At 45.5% G+C, this 20,331-nt stretch overlaps 1 protein-coding gene and 1 long non-coding RNA gene across 6 annotated transcripts in view; both read right to left on the bottom strand.

Annotated features, from left to right (window-relative positions):
- Positions 1-562: 562 nt before the first annotated feature.
- LOC134459249 (uncharacterized) lies at positions 563-3,397 on the bottom strand. The gene is made up of 5 exons (XR_010036822.1): positions 2,848-3,397; positions 2,193-2,246; positions 1,836-2,016; positions 1,299-1,394; positions 563-962 (listed from the first exon to the last, which is right to left on the bottom strand). It is a non-coding gene; the product is annotated as an uncharacterized LOC134459249 (long non-coding RNA).
- A 3,184-nt stretch (positions 3,398-6,581) lies between these two features.
- The window catches only part of LOC134459247 (R3H domain-containing protein 1), an 88,418-nt gene continuing 74,668 nt past the window's right edge, over positions 6,582-20,331 (bottom strand). For 4 of the 5 annotated variants that reach the window (XM_063211550.1, XM_063211552.1, XM_063211553.1 and 1 more), the window contains 6 exons: positions 19,703-19,806; positions 13,920-14,095; positions 11,895-12,048; positions 11,372-11,484; positions 10,275-10,368; positions 6,582-9,374 (listed from right to left, as the gene is read on the bottom strand). In XM_063211550.1, the coding sequence (XP_063067620.1) occupies positions 8,623-9,374; positions 10,275-10,368; positions 11,372-11,484; positions 11,895-12,048; positions 13,920-14,095; positions 19,703-19,806 (1,393 nt within the window). In that variant the 3' untranslated portion in view covers positions 6,582-8,622. The remainder of the gene's footprint in view (positions 9,375-10,274; positions 10,369-11,371; positions 11,485-11,894; positions 12,049-13,919; positions 14,096-19,702; positions 19,807-20,331) is intronic. The other variant, XM_063211554.1, reaches the window with a different exon arrangement.

The following is a 20,331-nucleotide window of genomic DNA, read 5'->3' as shown; positions in this document are numbered from 1 at the left end:
TCTCTTTCTTAGATCACTCTTAGAAGTAGACGGTATGGTAAACAAACCAAAGTTAACACCTTTCAGTTAGTAAAACATAGCTGGCCTACAGTAGGCTATGACTAACCATCTGGGTGTTTTGTATGCTTGACATCAAGATTAAAATGAAATATTCACCCTTATGTTCTGCTTTTTAAACTTGCAAATCATGGAGTGGGCATTCTTCCCCAAGCTTGTAAGAAATGCATTACTTCAATCACACAGTGTCTCTCAACTTCTTTTTTGTCTCATGTACCCCCTAAGCATTTTTGTCATACCATGAGTACCCCCTCCCTCATGCTCTAGTCTACTGTATATCTTCCTCTATCCCAGTGGTTCCCAACCTTTTTCTTCAGGGACCCATATTTTTACCATTGTAAGCTTTGGTGACCCAATCGTGCCAGCGCCCACGCGAGAGGGAGTCCCAGGCGAGAGGGAGTCCTGCGGAAACTCATTAGAAAATTGTATTCCTCAATTTGTCTTCAGTCAAATATAGAATGACTGTTTAATGTGTCGCTTACATGTTGTTGCCTCTATGCATATATCAGTTTAAAAGCTTTACTTTGTCATATATTCAACATGGGCTATATGGTATTAAAACGAAACCCCTTAAAATCAAGAGGGCTTCGCGACCCACTGTGGATCTTTGGCGACCCATAAGTTGGGTCCTGACCCATAGGTTAGGAACCACTGCTCTATCCCAATATGATTATGCTCCATACATTTCTTTTTATTGATACCTGCCAATGCATGTACCACCTGCATTGTGTTGTAACAATAGTGTGGTTAACCAATATAACAAATTAAACAAAATGTGCGGGCTGCTGTATATAAGCATTTATTAACTGTGTTTCATAATTGCAATGGCTTTTGAAGCTGGTTCTGCACATCGGATCCTCTGTGGTGGTAGGATGCAGGCAGCAGCGTACTGTGCACATCTTCAGCTGTAACGATAAATACAAATCTATTTTTAAAAAATAATTAATGTAACATGAACATAATTGAAGCATATCACTGGTATATATAGAGTAACTATAACATTTCAGTGTAGTAAAAATGTCTACATTTGTTTAAAAAGGAAAAACCCATGAACATCCTTCTCAAAAAAGTTTTGGGTGCAGGACTAACAAAGTCAAATGACAACTGAAAATTAAGTCTGCTCACCAAGCTCCTGTTTTACTTATTTAATGTGATGAGCTTGAAGTGCAGACTTCATTTTCAGTTTTCAAATGTTTTTATTGTCCCATTAAATCTGCAGAAATATGGGGGTGTAGACTCACTTGTGTAATACACTATAGATGTAAACAGAGACGTTGTCCAAGTCCTTGGTCATGTGATACCTGCTGCAGTGTACTCCACGTCTTCAGACACCTCCGCTGTAAATAAAATAATGGCATATGAAGTGTGATGAGAATACGTCACTGTTTGGTACACCAACAACTTAACATACTTATGTCGTTTACATTATTTACCTCAACATTAAGTAGCTGAACTTGTATTAGTGTCAGGTTCATGGGAAGAAAACACAATAGATAAGGAGATGGGCTGCTCGTGTTTCAAAGCATGCTACCTAATCAGTGAAAATCATGGGGTGGTAGTTTCATGGTGTGGGCATGCATATCTGTCAATAGAATTGGTACCCTTGTAATTATTGAAGATAGTGGCTACTGACAAACGCTGAGAGTTTACTACGCTTGATCTATACTTTTATCCAGTCCAATTACTTTTTGTCCCTTCAAATTGGGAGGCACATGTAAAAATAAGTGAAAGTCGCTTTGGATGCAAGCATTGGCTGAGTGTAGTGTAATGTTACATACCGGGTACTATATAGTATCATAGATGGCAGCAGGCTGGTCAGGTCCTCAGTTGTGCACTGGCAACAGTGGCTGGTCCTTGTCAGGTGTGTTTATGGGGCCTCTTCTCAGGTCAGAGAGTCAAATCCTTAATGATGTTGACTATGGTGAGACCTGCTGGCGTGTACTGTACATTTTCAGACATCTGTAAAGAAAATTATGACAAACGAAGGGTGATGAGAACAACATATATTTCATTACTATGTTATTACTAATATATAAACACATGCAGAGTAAGCAGATGATGGTGTTAGCCTTACATTGGAAGGTCTCTGGTCTTAAGTCAAGCGTATACTTTAGGGATTTGAAACTTAGGCCTACCTGACAGTGAGTCCTGGCTGTGTTTTCCAGGTGAAGTGTGGTTTGTTGTTTTGCCTACAGAATGAAACCATGTCACATGAGGATGGGGAAAGGATGTTTACTACACAATGCACTCGTCAGTAGGCCTGCAATCGTCAACATTACTGACAGTTTGCATTACACTATGCACTCGTCATTCAGTACAGTCAACATTAATGACGCAATTTGCATACTGAAAACGAACGTACCAATGACCATCATTTCATCACCAACTAGCAACTTGGCAATTTGGCAACACAGAAACAAACAATATTTGACAGTTTTTCACGGAGGAACACAGCTAGACTAGGTTGCTTTTCCGATGTGGCTGGCCAGCATAGTGCCAGAATGGTAGTGAAATGTTTACAGCATCGTGAATGAATATGTAAGGATTTGGCTACGGTACGGAAGGAGGGAATCCATACACCTGATGCACGCCAAACAGACACATTTTGCTTTCAAAAGCAAAGGCATTCAGATTACAATTAAGTTACTTGACAAACCGACAGATCATCAAACACTGAAAGATCAGCATGCTGCCTTTGGCTAATAAGCTAGCATTGTCGTACGTGTTTGTTAAACAAAGCTCAGTCATTTTGGTCAATCAGCCACGTATACAAGCTTTTATTTTACTTACCAAAACCGCAGAGGTCCTTACAGAATACGGAGAAGTACATCCAAAAGTACAACAAAGCATATTTGTGGGGAAAGTGTACCAAAATTAAATAATCCATCGCAGTGATGAAGCTGTTGAAAGCAGAGCTGGTTGAAAGTAATGCAGCAGGGAGAGAGGGGGCTTCCCCTGGAGACGCCGCGAGACTCGCCCTTCTCCTTGACAACGGCCTGCCTGTCAATCAAAACAATAATTCTAAAGAATGGCAACTGCCAATCAACCCAAATAGCCATGCTCATTGGTCATTTAAACTATTTTAATAGCTTTCTTAAATAAAGGGTCAGCCCGAAAAAAATATCTGGGTTGTTTAGGAGGGAGGGGAGACTACCGTTTTAACGAAACAGGGCCGACTCGGCAAGAATTGCCTAGGAACTACATGGCTTCAAGTCCACCATAGAGATACATGGAAAAAGGCGCTCTACTTCCTTCTTCCGCCCCAAAATCGTCCCATGTCCCGCCCCCAGCCGTTGCTTCACAACGCATCGAACATCCGCAGTCTAGTTATAATAGAAGTCTGTGGTCAGAACACACCCACAACCCTAGTGATGGTCACTCCATCACATTGCCTTCCCCTTCGGGTGTGCGCTTCACACCCTCACGCAACTGCCCATCATGCTTCTCCCATCCAATGTGCCCCATCATCAATGCTTCACCTATCACTGAGGTCCCTCACACAGGGGTAACCAATCCTGGGGGTCCCTCACATGGAATTACGGCTCACACACCATGTGTACGCTTCCGATGGCCTCACGGTACCATCCCACTTCTGACACCATTCATAGCGAAGGGGAGTAGAGTTGCCCAGCTGGGACTTGAACCCAGACCTTCTGGGGTAGTAAACCGGGGCTCTGACCGCTACACCAAAGAGCCAGGCTTGTTGGCATGTTAGTCAGAACACACCCACAACCCTAGTGATGGTCACTCCATCACACGTATGTTCCGTACATGTTCCGTAGTTGGATTTTACAGACTTCCTATATTAAGTTTATATGAAGTTTACAACTTGAAATGTAATATTCGTATATAAATTTTATAAAGTTTATACATTTAATTATATGCAAACCTGATTTAATTTGTACATTTCTTAAACAGTTTCTGACACCAATATTTATATGAATTCTGCACATTTGTCATATGAAGCATGAGACTTTAAATGTAATATTTGTATATAACACAGGCCTAGACAGTCTAAATAAGCTTCCCGGAAAAAAAAAACAACCTGACGAAGAACTTCACTCATGATTTTTTATTTGTCTTTCTTGACTGTCACTTTGATTATATATAGGCCTATATTGCCTAAAGACAAATGTGTGTGTGTGGGGGGGTCTGTCCCACATTGTCCCTCCGAAGCATACCCCTTGTCCCCCCTTGGACTTATTAGCAGGTGGTCACCCTAGCTGGAAATAAGCTACAACAAATATTGCATGGTGCACCTTTAAATATGGCATACACATAGGGCTTACTGTAACATATACAACAACATGGCACAAATACAGCACACATCTGATTGGCATTCATCCAAAAACAGCACTATTTTCCAATCTTTTTACTTATACGAAATATATAAGCCCATAGTAACATAAATCGTGTATGGCATATATTATTGAAAATGAATTTAAAAAAAAGTTAGATTTGTATATGTGGGTTTGTGCCTTGTATGACCCTTATAATATTCTTATGGAACAGATATAATCCATATGCGTTTTTAATAAGACTTTTTCATATGGCTGTAGTAGCGTTGTATTCCCACTCCCTGCATTTGAAGAAAGGTCGTCCCCCAATGATCGAGATTTGTCCTCAGGCCAGAGTCCTGCACGGGTCCATTTTTTTATTCCCTGACCCACCCATGCCCGTGCAGTGCATTACCTACCCACCCGTAAACCCGTGGTAATTTCAAAGTTAAATCCGTACCCACCCGGACCCGTTAATATTCTACCCGTTACCCACCCGTGCCCGTGAAAAAATACTTCAAATCGAAAGTAGGCATATTTCCACTGTTTTATTTTTCAATGCGCCACTGGAAAAAAAGGCATATGACTGCGGTGATATCAAAAATAGGTAAAATAGATAGATAAATCTAAATAGATAAAAATCTAAATAGATAAAGAAAATAGCCTCCTAGTACTATGACCATTTTGATTGACGTAATACCCAAGCTACCCACCCGTATTTTAACCTACCCGCCCGCATACCCACCCGTGAAATTTCGGAACGTCAAAACCCCGCCCATTTGGGCAACTATTTACCCGTACCCGTGGGTACCCGACCCGGTGCAGGACTCCGCCTCAGGCTTCAAATGTAGGTAACCCAGTCCCAGACCTAACCAGACAGCTGTATTCCGGCATTGACATCCCCTTGGTTTGACATCTTGTACTATTCAGCATACATTCTGAATGAGCTTAGTTTTTACAAAAATCCAAGACAATTGAACCTTTTTTTAAATTATTATTAGGCCTACAGCTAGTACGAAATAGGAGCAGGCCTTCCCGAAGAAATTGTGTTGCAAGACAACTTCTCTTATTGAAGACATACAATAGGCTACTTCAATAAGACAATTTGTCTTGCAACACAATGGCTGATGTTTGTGTGCCTCTGCTCTGCTGTGACAGTACAAAATGTGGCTTAGTCCCCGACTATTGCCCCTGACATGCGCCATCATTCCATTATATTGAGACTTTAAGTAACAGCCTCTCCCACTATATTATAGTGATCATCAAAAGTATAATTTCTATCAGTTATTTGTCATTCAGAACATTCGGTTATGTTTCCTTTTCTTTTTAAAAAATAGAAATAAATACATAATTGGACAGAGAGAAGCAAGATGTGGAAAGTTCAGTGTATGCATTTCAGTTTGTGTGGATGATCAAATCCTGAAGCAACTTTGAGCCACACTAAAATGACTGTTAATTCTCTTTCAACCACACATCACAATGGTCAGCACAAATTTTATTACTGGCAGGTCCATTTCAATGTAGGTGCATGACTGCGCTCCCTGCTTTGGTAGAATGCAACATTGAAGAAAAGATCTACAGCAAAAATACTAGACCTGTATTTGATGTATTTGGTACTTTGCATAGCTTAAAATACATTCACACACACGCATAATGCGGCAGTCAAAATTCAACCTCATGACATTAGATCTGAGGTTTTCAAAGTAGGGGCCGCAAAGGAGTAGCCTACACTACAGAGGGGCGGTCGCAGATTAAAAGGAATACCAAGCATTTATTATGTTTCCTGCTGTCCTTGGGTGGGTTTTGGGATGCACCAACTCAATCGAGATTTGAATCTGGGTACACAGAAAAAAAAAAAAGTGGCACGGCCCATGTAAGGGTGGGCCTAGGCTGGAAACTATTGGTATATAGGGGGGCCGTGTCATGGTAAAGTTTAGGAACCCCTGCGTTAGATCATCATCACTACCAGAGGGGAGGAGTAGACTGCTGCTTCCCCTCTTCATCCACCAGAGGACAGCACTAACTTACCCCAAAGCTGCTTACTTGCACTGTGCAGATTTCCATCCACAGAGGAGCATCTGAGGCTGCCATTTCGCACATAGGCGTTGTGCAGGCTTTTCGGCCCGTTGTTGGTCTCCATTTGCAAACCGCTGGCAAACATCCATTTTGGAAAAAAAAAAAAAAAAAAGAGACAAAAACATACTTGTGTACAAATGTAAAGCGGCACATTAAAAAGGAGAATCTGATTTGGTGTAAACATTTATTGGTTTCAAACTGAAATAAAAACAACTTGCACCAGCAAACATTTTACAGCCTTTCAGAGTCCACGCATCTTCAACAAACATGAAAGAAAAAAAAGAACACAAAACAAAAAAACAAAAACAGGAAGTTGGGGTGGGTGGGTGGGATTGCGCACATGTGCAAACAGTTTTTTTTCCAGTGAACCTTGAAAATGGGATGCGTATTTTTCCTTATAAAAATGGGGGCTGGGGTGGGTGGGGGCGTGAAAGAACCCTTTGAGCGCAAGTGGAGGCTTCACGGCAGGCTGGGCTGCGCGCAAGGTGTGTGAGTGTCGTGTTTGTGTGCAAGTGTTGTGTGTGTGTGAGTGTGTGTGTGTGTGTGCGTGCGTGTGTGTCCATTTGAGTGTGTGAAGGGTGGAGAAGGAGAGGAATAGGGCACAACGAGCAAAAAAGTCAGCAAAAAAATTGCAAAACAAAAACAAGATATGATTTTAAATTAGGTTAAAAACATCAAAACAAAACAAAAAAAGGACGCAGAACCCCAAGACGTCATATATTCTCGTTCACTCCCATGTTATATTTATATATATATATATATGCCTGTTGCCAGCGTGACATTCACTGTGATGAGTGTGTGTGGTATGTTTTTGACTGAATTATTCAGCTACTTTAATAAATTATTTACTATTTAAGAAGTCTTGACTGTTATCCCCTCCGCCCTCCGACAACCGAGTGACAGTGCGTGTGTGTGTGTGTGTGTGTGTGTGTGTGTGTGTGTGTGTGTGTGTGTGTGTGTGTGTGTGTGTGTGTGTGTGTGTGTGTGTGTGTGTGTGTGTGTGTTTATGTGAAAAATACTCAAGTGCGTGTAACTGCCATGAGGACTGATTGAGATGAGCAGAGATGTGGTGTGTGTGTATTTGTGTATTTATAAGAAGGCACAGAAAGAAGCAAGAAAAAAAAAAAGCTAACAGGGATAGATTCTGACGAGACGCCCTCAGTATGTGAGAGGAGTCAGGGGTGGTACTTTGAGCCTCGCCGCTAGTGTGATGTGGTCAGATGGCGAGGTCTTAACAACCTCAAAGACAAAGACAGTGCAGCGCCTATGGTGCGGTGTGAGTGGGCAGAGAGCTAGCCGGTAAGGTACAGCAGCAACCATTACTATCCGCAGAGGGGAAATCATATGAGAGTTGCAGAAAAGACTAAGACAAAACAGAAAGCAAAAAAGACTAATTGAAGTGGTGTGATCAGGGAAGGAGATCTGAAAACTGGTGTGTGGAAGTACACACCAATTGAGCAGGGAGACATTTCTTTGTTTTGCTTCTTTTTTCCTTCTGCTTTTTTTTGGAGGACAATGGCTCTGGTGGCACAAACATTTCACATACTAAACAAAATAAAACCATAAAAATAAAAAAACAATATATCCTAAAACAAGGAAAAGAAACTACATGCGGCTGCCCGTGTTGTTGGTATTTTATCCCCCGGTTGTTGCTTGTCCTGCTGAAATCTTTATTTTATTATTTTTTTATTATGAGTGAAAGGGAGGGAAGGGGTGGGGAACTTAACAGTCCCGGTTGGTTAACTTCATAGCGTTTTGGTTTTTGTTGCTTTGTCCTCTGTGTTGTTGTGTGATATAAATAATGACCTTGACTGAGACTGACGGATGATCTTTGTTTTTCTTTTTGTCCCCTCCCCCCCTGCTGGAGACTAATACAAATACAACACATCCCACAACCCCCCCCTCCCCAAAACAGTCCCTTATAACTCGAGTGACAATGCCATTCATGTATGCATGCTGTGCGTGTGTGTGTGTGTTTGTGTGTGTATGCCTTTTCGGCCATCGGTGGGTACAGGATGAGGCGAGAGGATAACAGGTGTGTGTGGATGGGGGGGCAAGGCCAGGTGCTCGTCAGGAGCGGTGTGTGTTAATGTGCGTGTATGTGTGTGTGTGTGTGTGTGTCAGAGTTAATTTGTCTGTGTGTGTGTGTGTGTGTCTGTGTGTGTGTGTGTGTGTGTGTGTGCGCCTCCCCCGACGGCCTATCTCCCGGTCCTCAGTGTTGCTCCGTGGCTGCAGTGGCTTCTGCGCTGGTGATATCACTAACACCAGTGCAAGCTGTAGCAGTGGTGGCGATGGTGGTGATGGTGGTGGCAGCAGTGTGTGTGTCTGCGTGTGTGTCTGCGTGTGTGTCGGCGTCGGCGGGCCTCCTGCTAGTCCGTAGGCGGAAGGCGGCGCGCGGGGAGCTGCCGTGCTTCAGCAGGCCTGTGGGGGGCACGCGGGGCGCGGGGAACAGGGCCACCAGGGTGTGGTGGTGGTGGTGGTAGTGATGGGGCTGGGGGGGCTGCTGTTGGTACTGGGCTGGAGGAGGTGGGGAGACTAGCGACACCCCTGGGGGGTCCATTAGGATGGAGGCCATCGGGGGTCCAACTGCTGTTGGATCTTGGAGCTCCACGGGAGGTCCACCTCCACCGCCACTGATGATGTGATGGGGCTGCACGCTGGGGGGAGGAGGGAGCTGGGCAGCGGTGGGCATGGGCATGGAGGGCATGGAGGGGGGGTACATGTGGTGGTGGTGGTGGTATGTGTGGGTGGGGTGGTGGTGGTGGTGTTGCTGGAGGGGGGGCAGCCATCTTGTGGCCGATCCAGTTCCTGTTCCTGTTCGTGTCCGCCACGGCGGCTGCTGCGGCGGCGGGTGCTGCTGCTGCTGCTGTGGTTGGTTCAGAAAGGACTCCAGAGGCCCCGCCTCCCCGCGCATCACCAGCCAGTCAGAGGGCTGCTCCGCCGCCTCCAGGTACCGCCCACTCACTGGTCACCAAGGAGACGAGTGACAGACAAGAGAGACGAGGACGAGTGACAGACAAGACAGACAGACACACGCACACGCGCAGACACACAGAGACAGAGACACAGACACATAGAAAAATGTCTTAATTAGGGTGCAGCTTTCAATTCATTGTACACAGAGGAGAAAAAAAAACATACCACACCATAAAAAATAGTCTCAAAAGATCAGAAGATGACAAACACATCGGAGACAGAGTAAAAGGGAAATTGGACGGAGCTGAAGTGAGAGACCCTCTCCTTCAGCTGAGCAGTGCTGCTCTACAAAGGCAAAGTGCAGTAAAACTATGCCAACATTGAAACTGAGCCTTGGTATTTGGTTGGATATTGCAGTTACTGCAAATATGATAAGGCAATATCTCGAAAACAGGACAAATTTGGACTAGAAGGCTTTGGCCAGAGATTCTATATAGCAGTATACGTCTTATCCAGTCTCTCTGCTCTGGCACAAAATAAAGGAGGTGTAATGAAGAACGTTTTCGGTTGAAACCCAATTGACAAGATATGTAGTTACTGCACTTTGCCTTAGCAGGGCAGAGAAGCTTTACCACGATGCTCACACTTAGTGTTCACACTAGCTGCTGATGGCGACACACAAATACATACAAAACATATTTGCTTGTGCATATGTGCTTGTGCAAATAGACCTACGTTTCGGCAGCAGTTCTAGCAGGCAGCGAGGAGTGCATCTGTGCGTGTGTGTACTGAATGGAAGGACTGGGGTAGGTGCATAGAGTGTGTTTTGCAAAAGGAGAGGATTGTGTGTGTGTGGGAGTGAGAGCTGGGCTGGGCAGCAGCGGTAGCAGCAGCATTAGCGGTAGCATGCTAGCTTGGCTGAGGCCCGAGCCCACCCCACTCCCTTACCTCGGGGGCTGGCACCTACACTGAGATCTGTGGAGAGGGCCTTCCGCGTCGGCTTCCTGCCGCGACCACTGTGGTGACGGATGCCCATCGGACCCTGCCAACATGAGGACACAGCCATGGAGTCACATTTATGTAAGGGATAACGCTTGGCGAGAAGGTCCCCGTCGTGGAAGAGCGCACGACGGAGAGATGCAGGCGGACCGCGATGCTCTCTGAAGGGACCACCTTGCCAAATGTTATCCCGCTTATTACACAGCATTTTGTCATAAGTAGTTTTCCAATGTGAATCAAAATTTTGGTCTTGAGAAAACGTTCTCCCCAAAAAATGAACCTGCGAAAGGGGGGTCAAATTATATTAAGGATCATCTTATATTCAGGCCAATATGGTTAATAGCGGGTAACACTTGATTTAAGGTTCACTTGTTAGTCACGACTACATGCCTAGTTACTATCTGTATAAGTGACTAATAAGCCATCTGTTTAGCAAAATAATCACTGTATCCACAAATGTCTTGTTTGCTCCTAATAAGCCCAAGGAGGTTATGTTTTCGGTCGCGTTGGTTTGTTTGTCTGTCAGTCAGCAGGATAACTCTAAAAGTTATGAACGGATTTGTTGGAGTTGTTGGAAATGACAAAAGGAACAAGTGATTACACTTTGGGGGTGATCCGGATTCAGGAATTAAAAAAAAGATTCTTCACCATTTCGGGATAGGGTGAATTTTGACATTCCAGTTTCTACCTCCACAAAAACAAGGCAGAAAGACTTGAAAACAATTAGGCAACATTGCCAAGGAAGCTGTTTGATGGAACATTTGACTGAGGTCTGCACTCTCTGAGTGCATTTCTATTTATTGATATAATCATAATAAGGCAGTTAGTAAGCCCTTCACATATGCCTTATAAACCATTTATACAGTACAGTAGCCAACATGTGAACCCTATTCTAAAGTGTTACCAAATAGTGAATAAAAATGAAGAAAGAAAAGTGATTATGATGCTGTGCATGCATATGTGTGTGCATGCAACAGTGTAAGTGTGTGTGTGTGTGTGTGTGTGTGTGTGTGTGTGTGTGCATGTGCATGTGCATGAGGCCTCACCTGGTGGTGGTGGTGGTGGTGGTTGGGCAGCATGTGTGTTCCGTGTAGCAGAGGGGGGCGGATGGGGGGGTTATACTGGAGGGGCTGCCCCAGCAGCGAGTACCGTGTGTCGCCTACACACACACACACACACACACACACACACACACACACACACACACACACACACACACACTTCAATTTAAGTCACTTTACATACACAAGGGCATACTAGCACATGAAAGTAGAGCAGTATAGCCGACACAGATGAGAGAATCTAGTTCACCCACGTTCCCCCTTCTGCGCCTGCACATACACAAATTACACACAGACACACAGACACACACACACCATTAAACTCTGACACACACATACATCAGACAGTCACTCATACACACACTCCATTACATCCTCATTCACAAACACACAAAACCCCCAACACCTGCTTCCTGTGCTTTTATCTCACCTTGATAACACACACACACACACACACTATCTTAATACACACACACACACACACGGCAGTGTTTTTTTTAGCGCTCACCTTGGCCGGGGACGAAGGGTCGTGAGAAGTGGGGCATGATGGGAAGGGGTGCGAGGCCGTGCGAGGGACGGACGTTCTTCATGTTGGCCAGGTGGGCGGGGGTGGGGGAGGGGGGCGCCGGGGAGCTGGAGGGGCTGCCCAGCTGGGGACTGTTCTGTGGAGGAGACACACACGCACACGCACACGCACACGCACACACACACACACACACACACACACACACACGCACACGCACACGCACACGCACACGCACACACAATGATCAAGGTCATATCATGTCCAAACAATTCAGCACATACAGTACAGTAGCTGCTGCATTTTCACTCTGTGTGTGTCTGTCTGTTTTCTTATAACAGTTCACACACACTCACATCTCGGCTCAGTTTTCTCTCCTAACAGTCTCTTAAAAACCCACCAGCATTCACTGCTATGATAGGACTGTTGTTATTCTCCCGTTGCAAGAGCAATACTTTATCTCAACCGCAGGACAATTTCTTTTGTATTCAGCGTGCTGTTCGACATTATCTCATAACCCATCTCCCGCCGTCTAGCTTTTGTATTGGCTACTTTTGTGCGAGCATTTACTTTTTAGTGAATTATATATTTTTTGCAGGCCCTCTTGATGAGATAAAAGCCTTACTCTCCTCCAGTCCAAACCCCCTCAGGAGAGAGTGGAGGTGGTGAAATAAAGGTTAAATCGAATCTGTTCTGGCCTATTTTACCCTCCTCTGGCATCTCCTCTCCTCCCCTCGTCCTCTCCTTGTTTCCGCTCTCCTCTCCTCTTCCCCTCTCTCCGTCCTCGCTCTCCTCTCATCTCAACTCAAATCTCCTCTTCTCTGCCCATCCCATCTCCTCTCCTCTGAGGGTCAAGCATTGCTATCGGAACATTGGCACACACACAGAATTTCTCCCTCACAAGCACATATACACAACGAAAAACACTCTGTAGCACTTGCACACACACAGACACCTACTTTACATCAACTTATCTCTTGACTTCGAAAATAGAAGAGAGCATTACGAGGTCTCGCCAGACTAGTATCCATCTATATACAGTTTGAGATGGCAAAGGCCCAGTGAGCTCCATATTGTTTGACAACTAAAACACAGTGGGAATGGCGTGTGTACCTGCGAAAGGTACAGTATAATCTCATTCTCGGCCTTCTATTCTCTCCCTCCTTTATACTCGCTTCCATTTTCTCTCTCTCCAATTCCGCCCTCTCTTCTTCACACCAGGAATGGACATTTGCAGCCAAAATGCTGACAAAATATGAAAGTTGTTAGCACATTCTGGCAAAAAACAACCCAAAAACAATTTGTACCCACACTTGTCCCTCACACACACTTTCTTGTGGAAAACATGTATGCCAACCCCTGGTGAATCCTACTGCCTGTCAGACGGAAACACACATGCCCACCCCTGGTGAGTGGAAGTGCCTGTCAGTTCCAATTCTGTCAGCCTCTCTCTCCCTCTCATCACACATATGTTCACACTGGGTGGCTGCCTGCATAGCTTCAGGTCTGATGTATCCCTCTGCCTCTCACACACAGCAGGAGGCCACATACCTTTGAGTCCCCCCTCTCTCTCTCACACACACACACACACACACACACACTTGTACCCTGTAATTCATGCGTGCACATACATACCAGGAGGGAGCGCACCTCGGTGTTCCATCCTCACACCTGGTGACAGCATACCCATCTCTCTCTCTCTCGCTCTCTCACATACATACACACAGCGGGAGACTGTGTACCTGTGAATTCTTTCACACAGACGCACGCACACACAGTGGGTGGTCTAGGCTACACTGGTACCTGTGATGTGTCCAGGGGGTTGTGTGTGTGTGTGCGTGTGCGTGCGTGCGTGTGCGTGCGCGTGCGTGTGTGTGTGTACAACCTTTGAAATGTAGGGGGGTGTGTTGTCTGGTAGCTTGATGGTGCAATGATGGTCAAGGCTGTAGTACTTGCGCACACGCGCACACACACACACACACACACACAGAATGGGTGGTTGCTAGCTACCTGTGAGTTGTCGAGGGATGTGTTGTCTGGCAGCTTGATGGTGCGCTGGTGGTCCAGGCTGTAGTACTTGTTGTGCTTCCACTGGTGTGGGGAGAGGGCTCGCGGCTGGTGGCTCTGGGGCACCGTCAGCTGCATCATCACCACGCCGCCACCAGGGGGAGGCTGCGCGTGCACACCTGAGGAACAGCAGACACATGAAACCATGGATTAATACAAGACGCACGCACGCACGCACGCACACACACACACGCAGAGACAGCGGGTAACTGGAAGGCACCACCAATAGGGAATTTGGACACAGGTTAAGTATATCGTCAATATAGTGAGGACAAAGTAACATATTAAGATTAAAACTACCATTACTACAAGTTAACACACACACACACGCACACAACTTTAAGAAAACAAACTCATCAAGACTCTTACTGAAAGTGACCTTCATAGTTTTCCTGCTGTGGCGTTTCATTAGTGCAGATGCATGCTGGGATTGCTAATCTCACTGCAAGACCCTGCTCTCTCTGTGTGTGTGTGTGTGTGTGTGTGTGTGTGTGTGTGTGTGTGTGTGTGTGTGTGTGTGTGTGTGTGTGTGTGTGTGTGTGTGTGTGTGTGTGTGTGCATCCGTGTGTGTGTGTAGGTGTCCCTGTGAAGCTTCAGTCAACTAATAAATCTAACTGAAGATCTAAACTTAATTAAGATCATTAATCTCACTTTTAGCACAACGTTCCTTTAAAAATGAGGCAAAAAGAAGCAACAAACAGTTACACAAGCTCGGCTGCAGTCTGACGGGCATGGACTACAACAATGTTGTGCCAAATTATTATGCCGAAGTGCTTTTACATTAAAGAGTATTGAGAGGATGTGGAGAGACACATACAGGACATGTATATGTTTGGGGGTGCACTGGCCTGACGTGTGTACGTGTGTGTACGTGTGTGTACGTGTGTGTGTGTGTGTGTGTGTGTGTGTGTGTGTGTGTGTGTGTGTGTGTGTGTGTGTGTGTGTGTGTGTGTGTGTGTGTGTGTTTTTTTTACTTTTTTTTTGCCTGGCTTAATGTTATCACACCCTGACCTTTTTGTATCATTGTATCACTGCAGTGCCTGCACCTAACCCTGTACTTACTATGGGTCAATGACGCTTTAGTAGCAGCACATGTCAGAGTCTGAGACAAACTAAGTGATCATTCTTGTCTGACATGTCTTCTCCTGATACAAATGTCACATAATTCAGTGTCAACACAGAAAGAAAAACAATCTTTATATTTATTACTTTTATACAAGCATATTAATTACCAATTACTAATTAATTTAGGGGTATACTCTGTGGTTGTATAATCCCTACGTCTGAGACCCCCCCCCAAAAAAAAGTCACTGGTGTGCTTTTGGTCTAATTGTATTACTCTAGTGGCTGTATTTAACTCCGGACGTACTCTTGCCACTTGCCTGCAACTACGTCAACAAAATAAGGCTGTTGACTTGCATTATTCAGGAGGTCTTGGACATCCAAGTGCAAGGTCTGTGTGTGTGTCTGTGTGTCTGTGTGTCTGTGTGTCTGTGTGTCTGTGTGTCTGTGTGTCTGTGTGTCTGTCTGTCTGTCTGTGTCTGTCTGTCTGTGTCTGTCTGTCTGTCTGTGTCTGTCTGTCTGTCTGTGTCTGTCTGTCTGTGTCTGTCTGTCTGTGTCTGTCTGTCTGTGTCTGTCTGTCTGTCTGTCTGTCTGTGTCTGTCTGTCTGTCTGTCTGTCTGTGTCTGTCTGTCTGTGTCTGTCTGTGTCTGTCTGTCTGTGTCTGTCTGTGTCTGTCTGTCTGTGTCTGTGTCTGTGTCTGTCTGTGTCTGTGTCTGTCTGTCTGTCTGTGTCTGTCTGTCTGTCTGTCTGTGTCTGTCTGTCTGTGTGTCTGTCTGTCTGTCTGTGTCTGTCTGTCTGTGTCTGTCTGTCTGTGTCTGTCTGTCTGTCTGTGTCTGTCTGTCTGTGTCTGTCTGTCTGTGTCTGTCTGTGTCTGTCTGTCTGTGTCTGTCTGTCTGTCTGTGTCTGTCTGTCTGTGTCTGTCTGTCTGTGTCTGTCTGTGTCTGTCTGTCTGTGTCTGTCTGTCTGTCTGTCTGTGTCTGTCTGTCTGTGTCTGTCTGTGTCTGTCTGTCTGTCTGTGTCTGTCTGTGTCTGTCTGTCTCTGTGTCTGTGTCTGTCTGTCTGTGTCTGTCTGTGTCTGTCTGTCTGTGTCTGTCTGTGTCTGTCTGTGTCTGTGTCTGTCTGTCTGTGTCTGTCTGTGTCTGTCTGTCTGTGTCTGTGTCTGTGTCTGTCTGTGTCTGTCTGTCTGTCTGTCTGTGTCTGTCTGTGTCTGTCTGTCTGTGTCTGTCTGTCTGTCTGTCTGTGTCTGTCTGTGTGTGTGTGTGTCTCTGTCTGTGTGTCTCTGTCTGTGTGTCTCTGTCTGTGTGTCTCTGTCTGTGTGTCTCTGTCTGTGTGTCTCTGTCTGTGTGTCTGTCTGTCTGTGTGTGTGTTTGTCTGTGTGTGTCTCTCTCTCTCTCTCTCTCTCTCTCTCTCTCTCTCTCTCTCTCTCTCTCTCTCTCTCTCTCTCTCTCTACGCTCTCTCTCTCTCTCTCTCTCTCTCTCTCTCTCTCTCTCTCTCTCTCTCTCTCTCTCTCTCCATACGTATGTGTGTAAGGATGCAGTGGAGTGGGTGTTGAGGGGGGTATGAGTGGGCACTAAAATTGTGTGCGTGTGTGTGTGTGTGTCTGTCTGTGTCTGTGTGTGTGTGTGTGAATGTCTGTGTGCATGCCTATGTGTGTAAGGATGCAGTGGAGTGGGTGTTGAGGGGGGTATAAGTGGGCATTAAAATTGCCAGTGTACGATTGTGTGTGTGTGTGTGTGTGTGTGTGTGTGTGTGTGTGTGTGTGTGTGTGTGTGTGTGTGTGTGTGTGTGTGTGTGTGTGTGTGTGAGAGTGTGTGAGAGTGTGTGTGAGTGTGTGTCTAAGGAAGGAGTGTGGAGGGTGTTGAGGAGGGGATGAGTGGGCATTAAAACTTAATTAGGTTATTCCTCCCCGCGGCCAAATAACCAATCGGCTGTCGACTATAAAACAATAATGGCACGACAGCCAACGACCTTGGGCTGACCTCCAGACACACTCCTGTACACACACACACACAAAAACACACACACGCATGCACGCACACACGCACGCACGCACGCACGCACACACAGGAGAGGCCTGGGAGAGTTAGAAGGGAGGCAACAAGTTCCAATTATTTCACAAGGGCAAACTTACAAAAAACAACAACAATGCAGATGTGTATGTGTTTTGTGCATTTTTGTGTGTGTGCGTTTTCATGTATTCCCTCTGTGCACATGGACACACAGAGGTGCAGAAAGAGATAGAGTGAGGGGGAGAGAGAGAGAGAGAGAGAGAGAGAGAGAGAGAGAGAGAGAGAGAGAGAGAGAGAGAGAGAGAGAGAGAGAGTGATAGTGTTCTTTGAACTAAGTACCCAAAATCCCAAGGTGTCCATCTTCCTAGAAATGTGCCTCCCACCCTCCACATACACACAGCATAACTATCACAGTGTGCACTCAGGAGATGCTGTGGTGAGGTGGCCTTGAGTGATTGCGACTTTGTGTGTGTGTGTGTGTGTGTGTGTGTGTGTGTGTGTGTGTGTGTGTGTGTGTGTGTGTGTGTGTGTGTGTGTGTGTGTGTGTGTGTGTGTGTGTGTGTGTGTGTGTGTGTGTGTGTGTGTTCTAGATAGCTGGTGGGAGGGAAAACACTGCAATAGCAGAGCAAAGGGAGCTGCAGCACACGGCTTAATTATGGAGCTTAATAAACACAGAGGCGAACTCATTAAATTGCCCAGAGTCACCACATACACACACACACCAAATAACCACACACACACACCAAATAACCACACACACACACACACACACACCTAATACGGAGCCGCACCTCCTAAGTGTTAGTGGGTTCACCTACACACATCTCTCGCACGCAAACGCACGAGCACACACAAATTCTTCAATTTCCTCCCATCCCAAACACACTACACCTTCCCACCTTGAGCACAGACACAGACACACACACACACACTTCAAATCTTCAGTGTTTTGGCTTCTGCATAATCGAGCTCGTCAACACTGACAGTCGGTAAGTGTGTGTTTGTGGAATCCGTTCAGGAAGAAACTGTTTAATCATGAAAGCAGAAGAAGACGAGCGAAAGAGGGGGAGAAATGTGGATAATGAGGACGGGTGCGGAGAGAAAGGAGGGAGGGAAGGAAGGAAGAGAAGGGATGGAAGAGAAGGGACGCAAGAGGAGGGAAGGAAGAGAGGTGGTGCTGAGAATTCGGCTCCTAATGAATGCCTTCAAACATCCCTTCAGAAGGCACAGAAGCAGCTCTGCTCAAAGGAGACGTGTGTGTGTGTGTGTGTGTGTGTGTGCGCGTGTGTGTGTGTGTGTGTGTGTGTGTGTGTGTGTGTGTGTGTGTGTGTGTGTGTGTGTGTGTGTGTGTGTGTGTGTGTGTGTGTGTGTGTGTGGTTATTCCCTCAGGCATGATTGTCATAAGCATAATTTCAACTGTGTGTGTGTATGATTGATTGCGACAAATTTTGAAAGTGTCTTTAACAGATTGTGTGTGTGTGTGTGTGTGTGTGTGTGTGTGTGTGTGTGTGTGTGTGTGTGTGTGTGTGTGTGTGTGTGTGTGTGTGGTGTATCAGTGAGTGAGTATATCAGTGAGTGACGACACAAGTACAGTCCATGTGTCAGAATAATTTCAGTATGTTGGACACCATTTACTTTTTCACCTTCACATGTCCTGATGAGCAATATGACATTTCTCTGCTTCCCATCTCCTATCCAGTAAATTCCATCATTAATGCGGTATAAACCGCTGAAGTCAGTATAAGTGACAAAAAAATGTGATACTTTAAAGTTTATAAAATATATCAAACACACACAACAATTCATCATTTATTTTATAAATCCCATCATTATTGCTGTATAAAAGGAACTTAAAGCAATCAAATAATACTTTAATATTTATAATAAATATATGGTCATAACATAAATAAGATATAGTCTTTAAAAATATATGAAATCCACACACCAACTCATGATCTACACGTATGTTCTCCAGTCAGATGGGATTGAAGGCTGGACAGAGTATTTTTTCATAAAGACAATATACTGTGATTCACCTTTCATTATTAGTTTACACAGCCAGCTGTAACAATAAATTACACTTTCATAAATCGTTTTGTGATGTACACCGAGTTGTTTGTATTGACTAATGTATTTTTTTCCATTTTATTCTCTTCCAGTGCATAGAATTGATTTCCAGATATGAGAGAGAGAGAGAGAGAGAGAGAGAGAGAGAGAGAGAGAGAGAGAGAGAGAGAGAGAGAGAGAGAGAGAGAGAGAGAGAGAGAGAGAGAGAGAGAGAGCGAGCACTTATCTTAATTCATTTTCTGACCATCCATCACAACTAGCCTGATTCAATAATCACAACATTTGTTCAGGTGCAGTGGGAGCAATCGAAGACGAGGGTGTGCATATCAGATGGTGTGTGTCTCTGTGTGAGTTAGTGTCTGTGTCTGTGGTTTTGTGTGCGTCTCTGCGTGTGTGTGTGTGTATGTCAGCATATGTAAGCGGATATCTGGATGCTCTACTGATTTAATAGACCAAGACACCTCCACTATGCGTGCAGCATTTGGACATGTCTCTCCCAATTCTCCAGACAATCGGAACCTTGGGAGCTGTGTTGTGTTCCAGAGCAACTCAGTGTGGTCAGGTGTGCTGTGCTGTGATTGGCTCACCTGAGCAGGGCTGCGTGGGGATTGGCTGAGAGCTGCAGGGGGAGGTGGGTCTGGGGAAGGGCATCTGTTCCGAGCCCGGTGGGGGCAGGAAACCCACGGTGGAGCTGAGGACACGCCCACACACACAGAAACACACACATGAATTTCAGGTGCATTGCGTAGGTGAGGCAAGGACAATAATATTCGCTTCACATCATCACAGAAGTGAAGCCCCAATGGCACATGGCGCGCATGCACGCACGCACGCACGCACGCACGCACGCACGCACGCGCACACACACACACACACACACACACCTCCTGCCACTAATTTGCTGAGCCAGGGCCCATTTCATGTTGCAGGATATGATGAATGGCCCAGCTGGATATGAGCGAGTGTGATAATTTGCATGAGAAAAGGAAAGAGGGATAGCAGAGAGGAATGAAGAGGGGAGGAGAGAGAGAGTGAGAGGGGGAAAGAGTGGTGGAGAGAGGGGTGTGGACTGTGTGTGTGTGTGTGGGGGGGGTGGGGGGAGGGTAAGAGAGAAAAAAAATGTACAAAAAAGAGGGATGGGGAATGCAGAGACAAAGAGAGGAGAGATAGAAATGAAAGAGAAAGAGGGAGCGAGAGAGAAAGAGACAGAGACAAG

This window comes from Engraulis encrasicolus, chromosome 12 (genome assembly GCF_034702125.1).
Source record: "Engraulis encrasicolus isolate BLACKSEA-1 chromosome 12, IST_EnEncr_1.0, whole genome shotgun sequence".
Classification (NCBI taxonomy): domain Eukaryota; kingdom Metazoa; phylum Chordata; class Actinopteri; order Clupeiformes; family Engraulidae; genus Engraulis; species Engraulis encrasicolus.
Note: the sequence above shows the minus strand (reverse complement) of the source record. Positions and strands in the feature narration are given on the sequence as shown.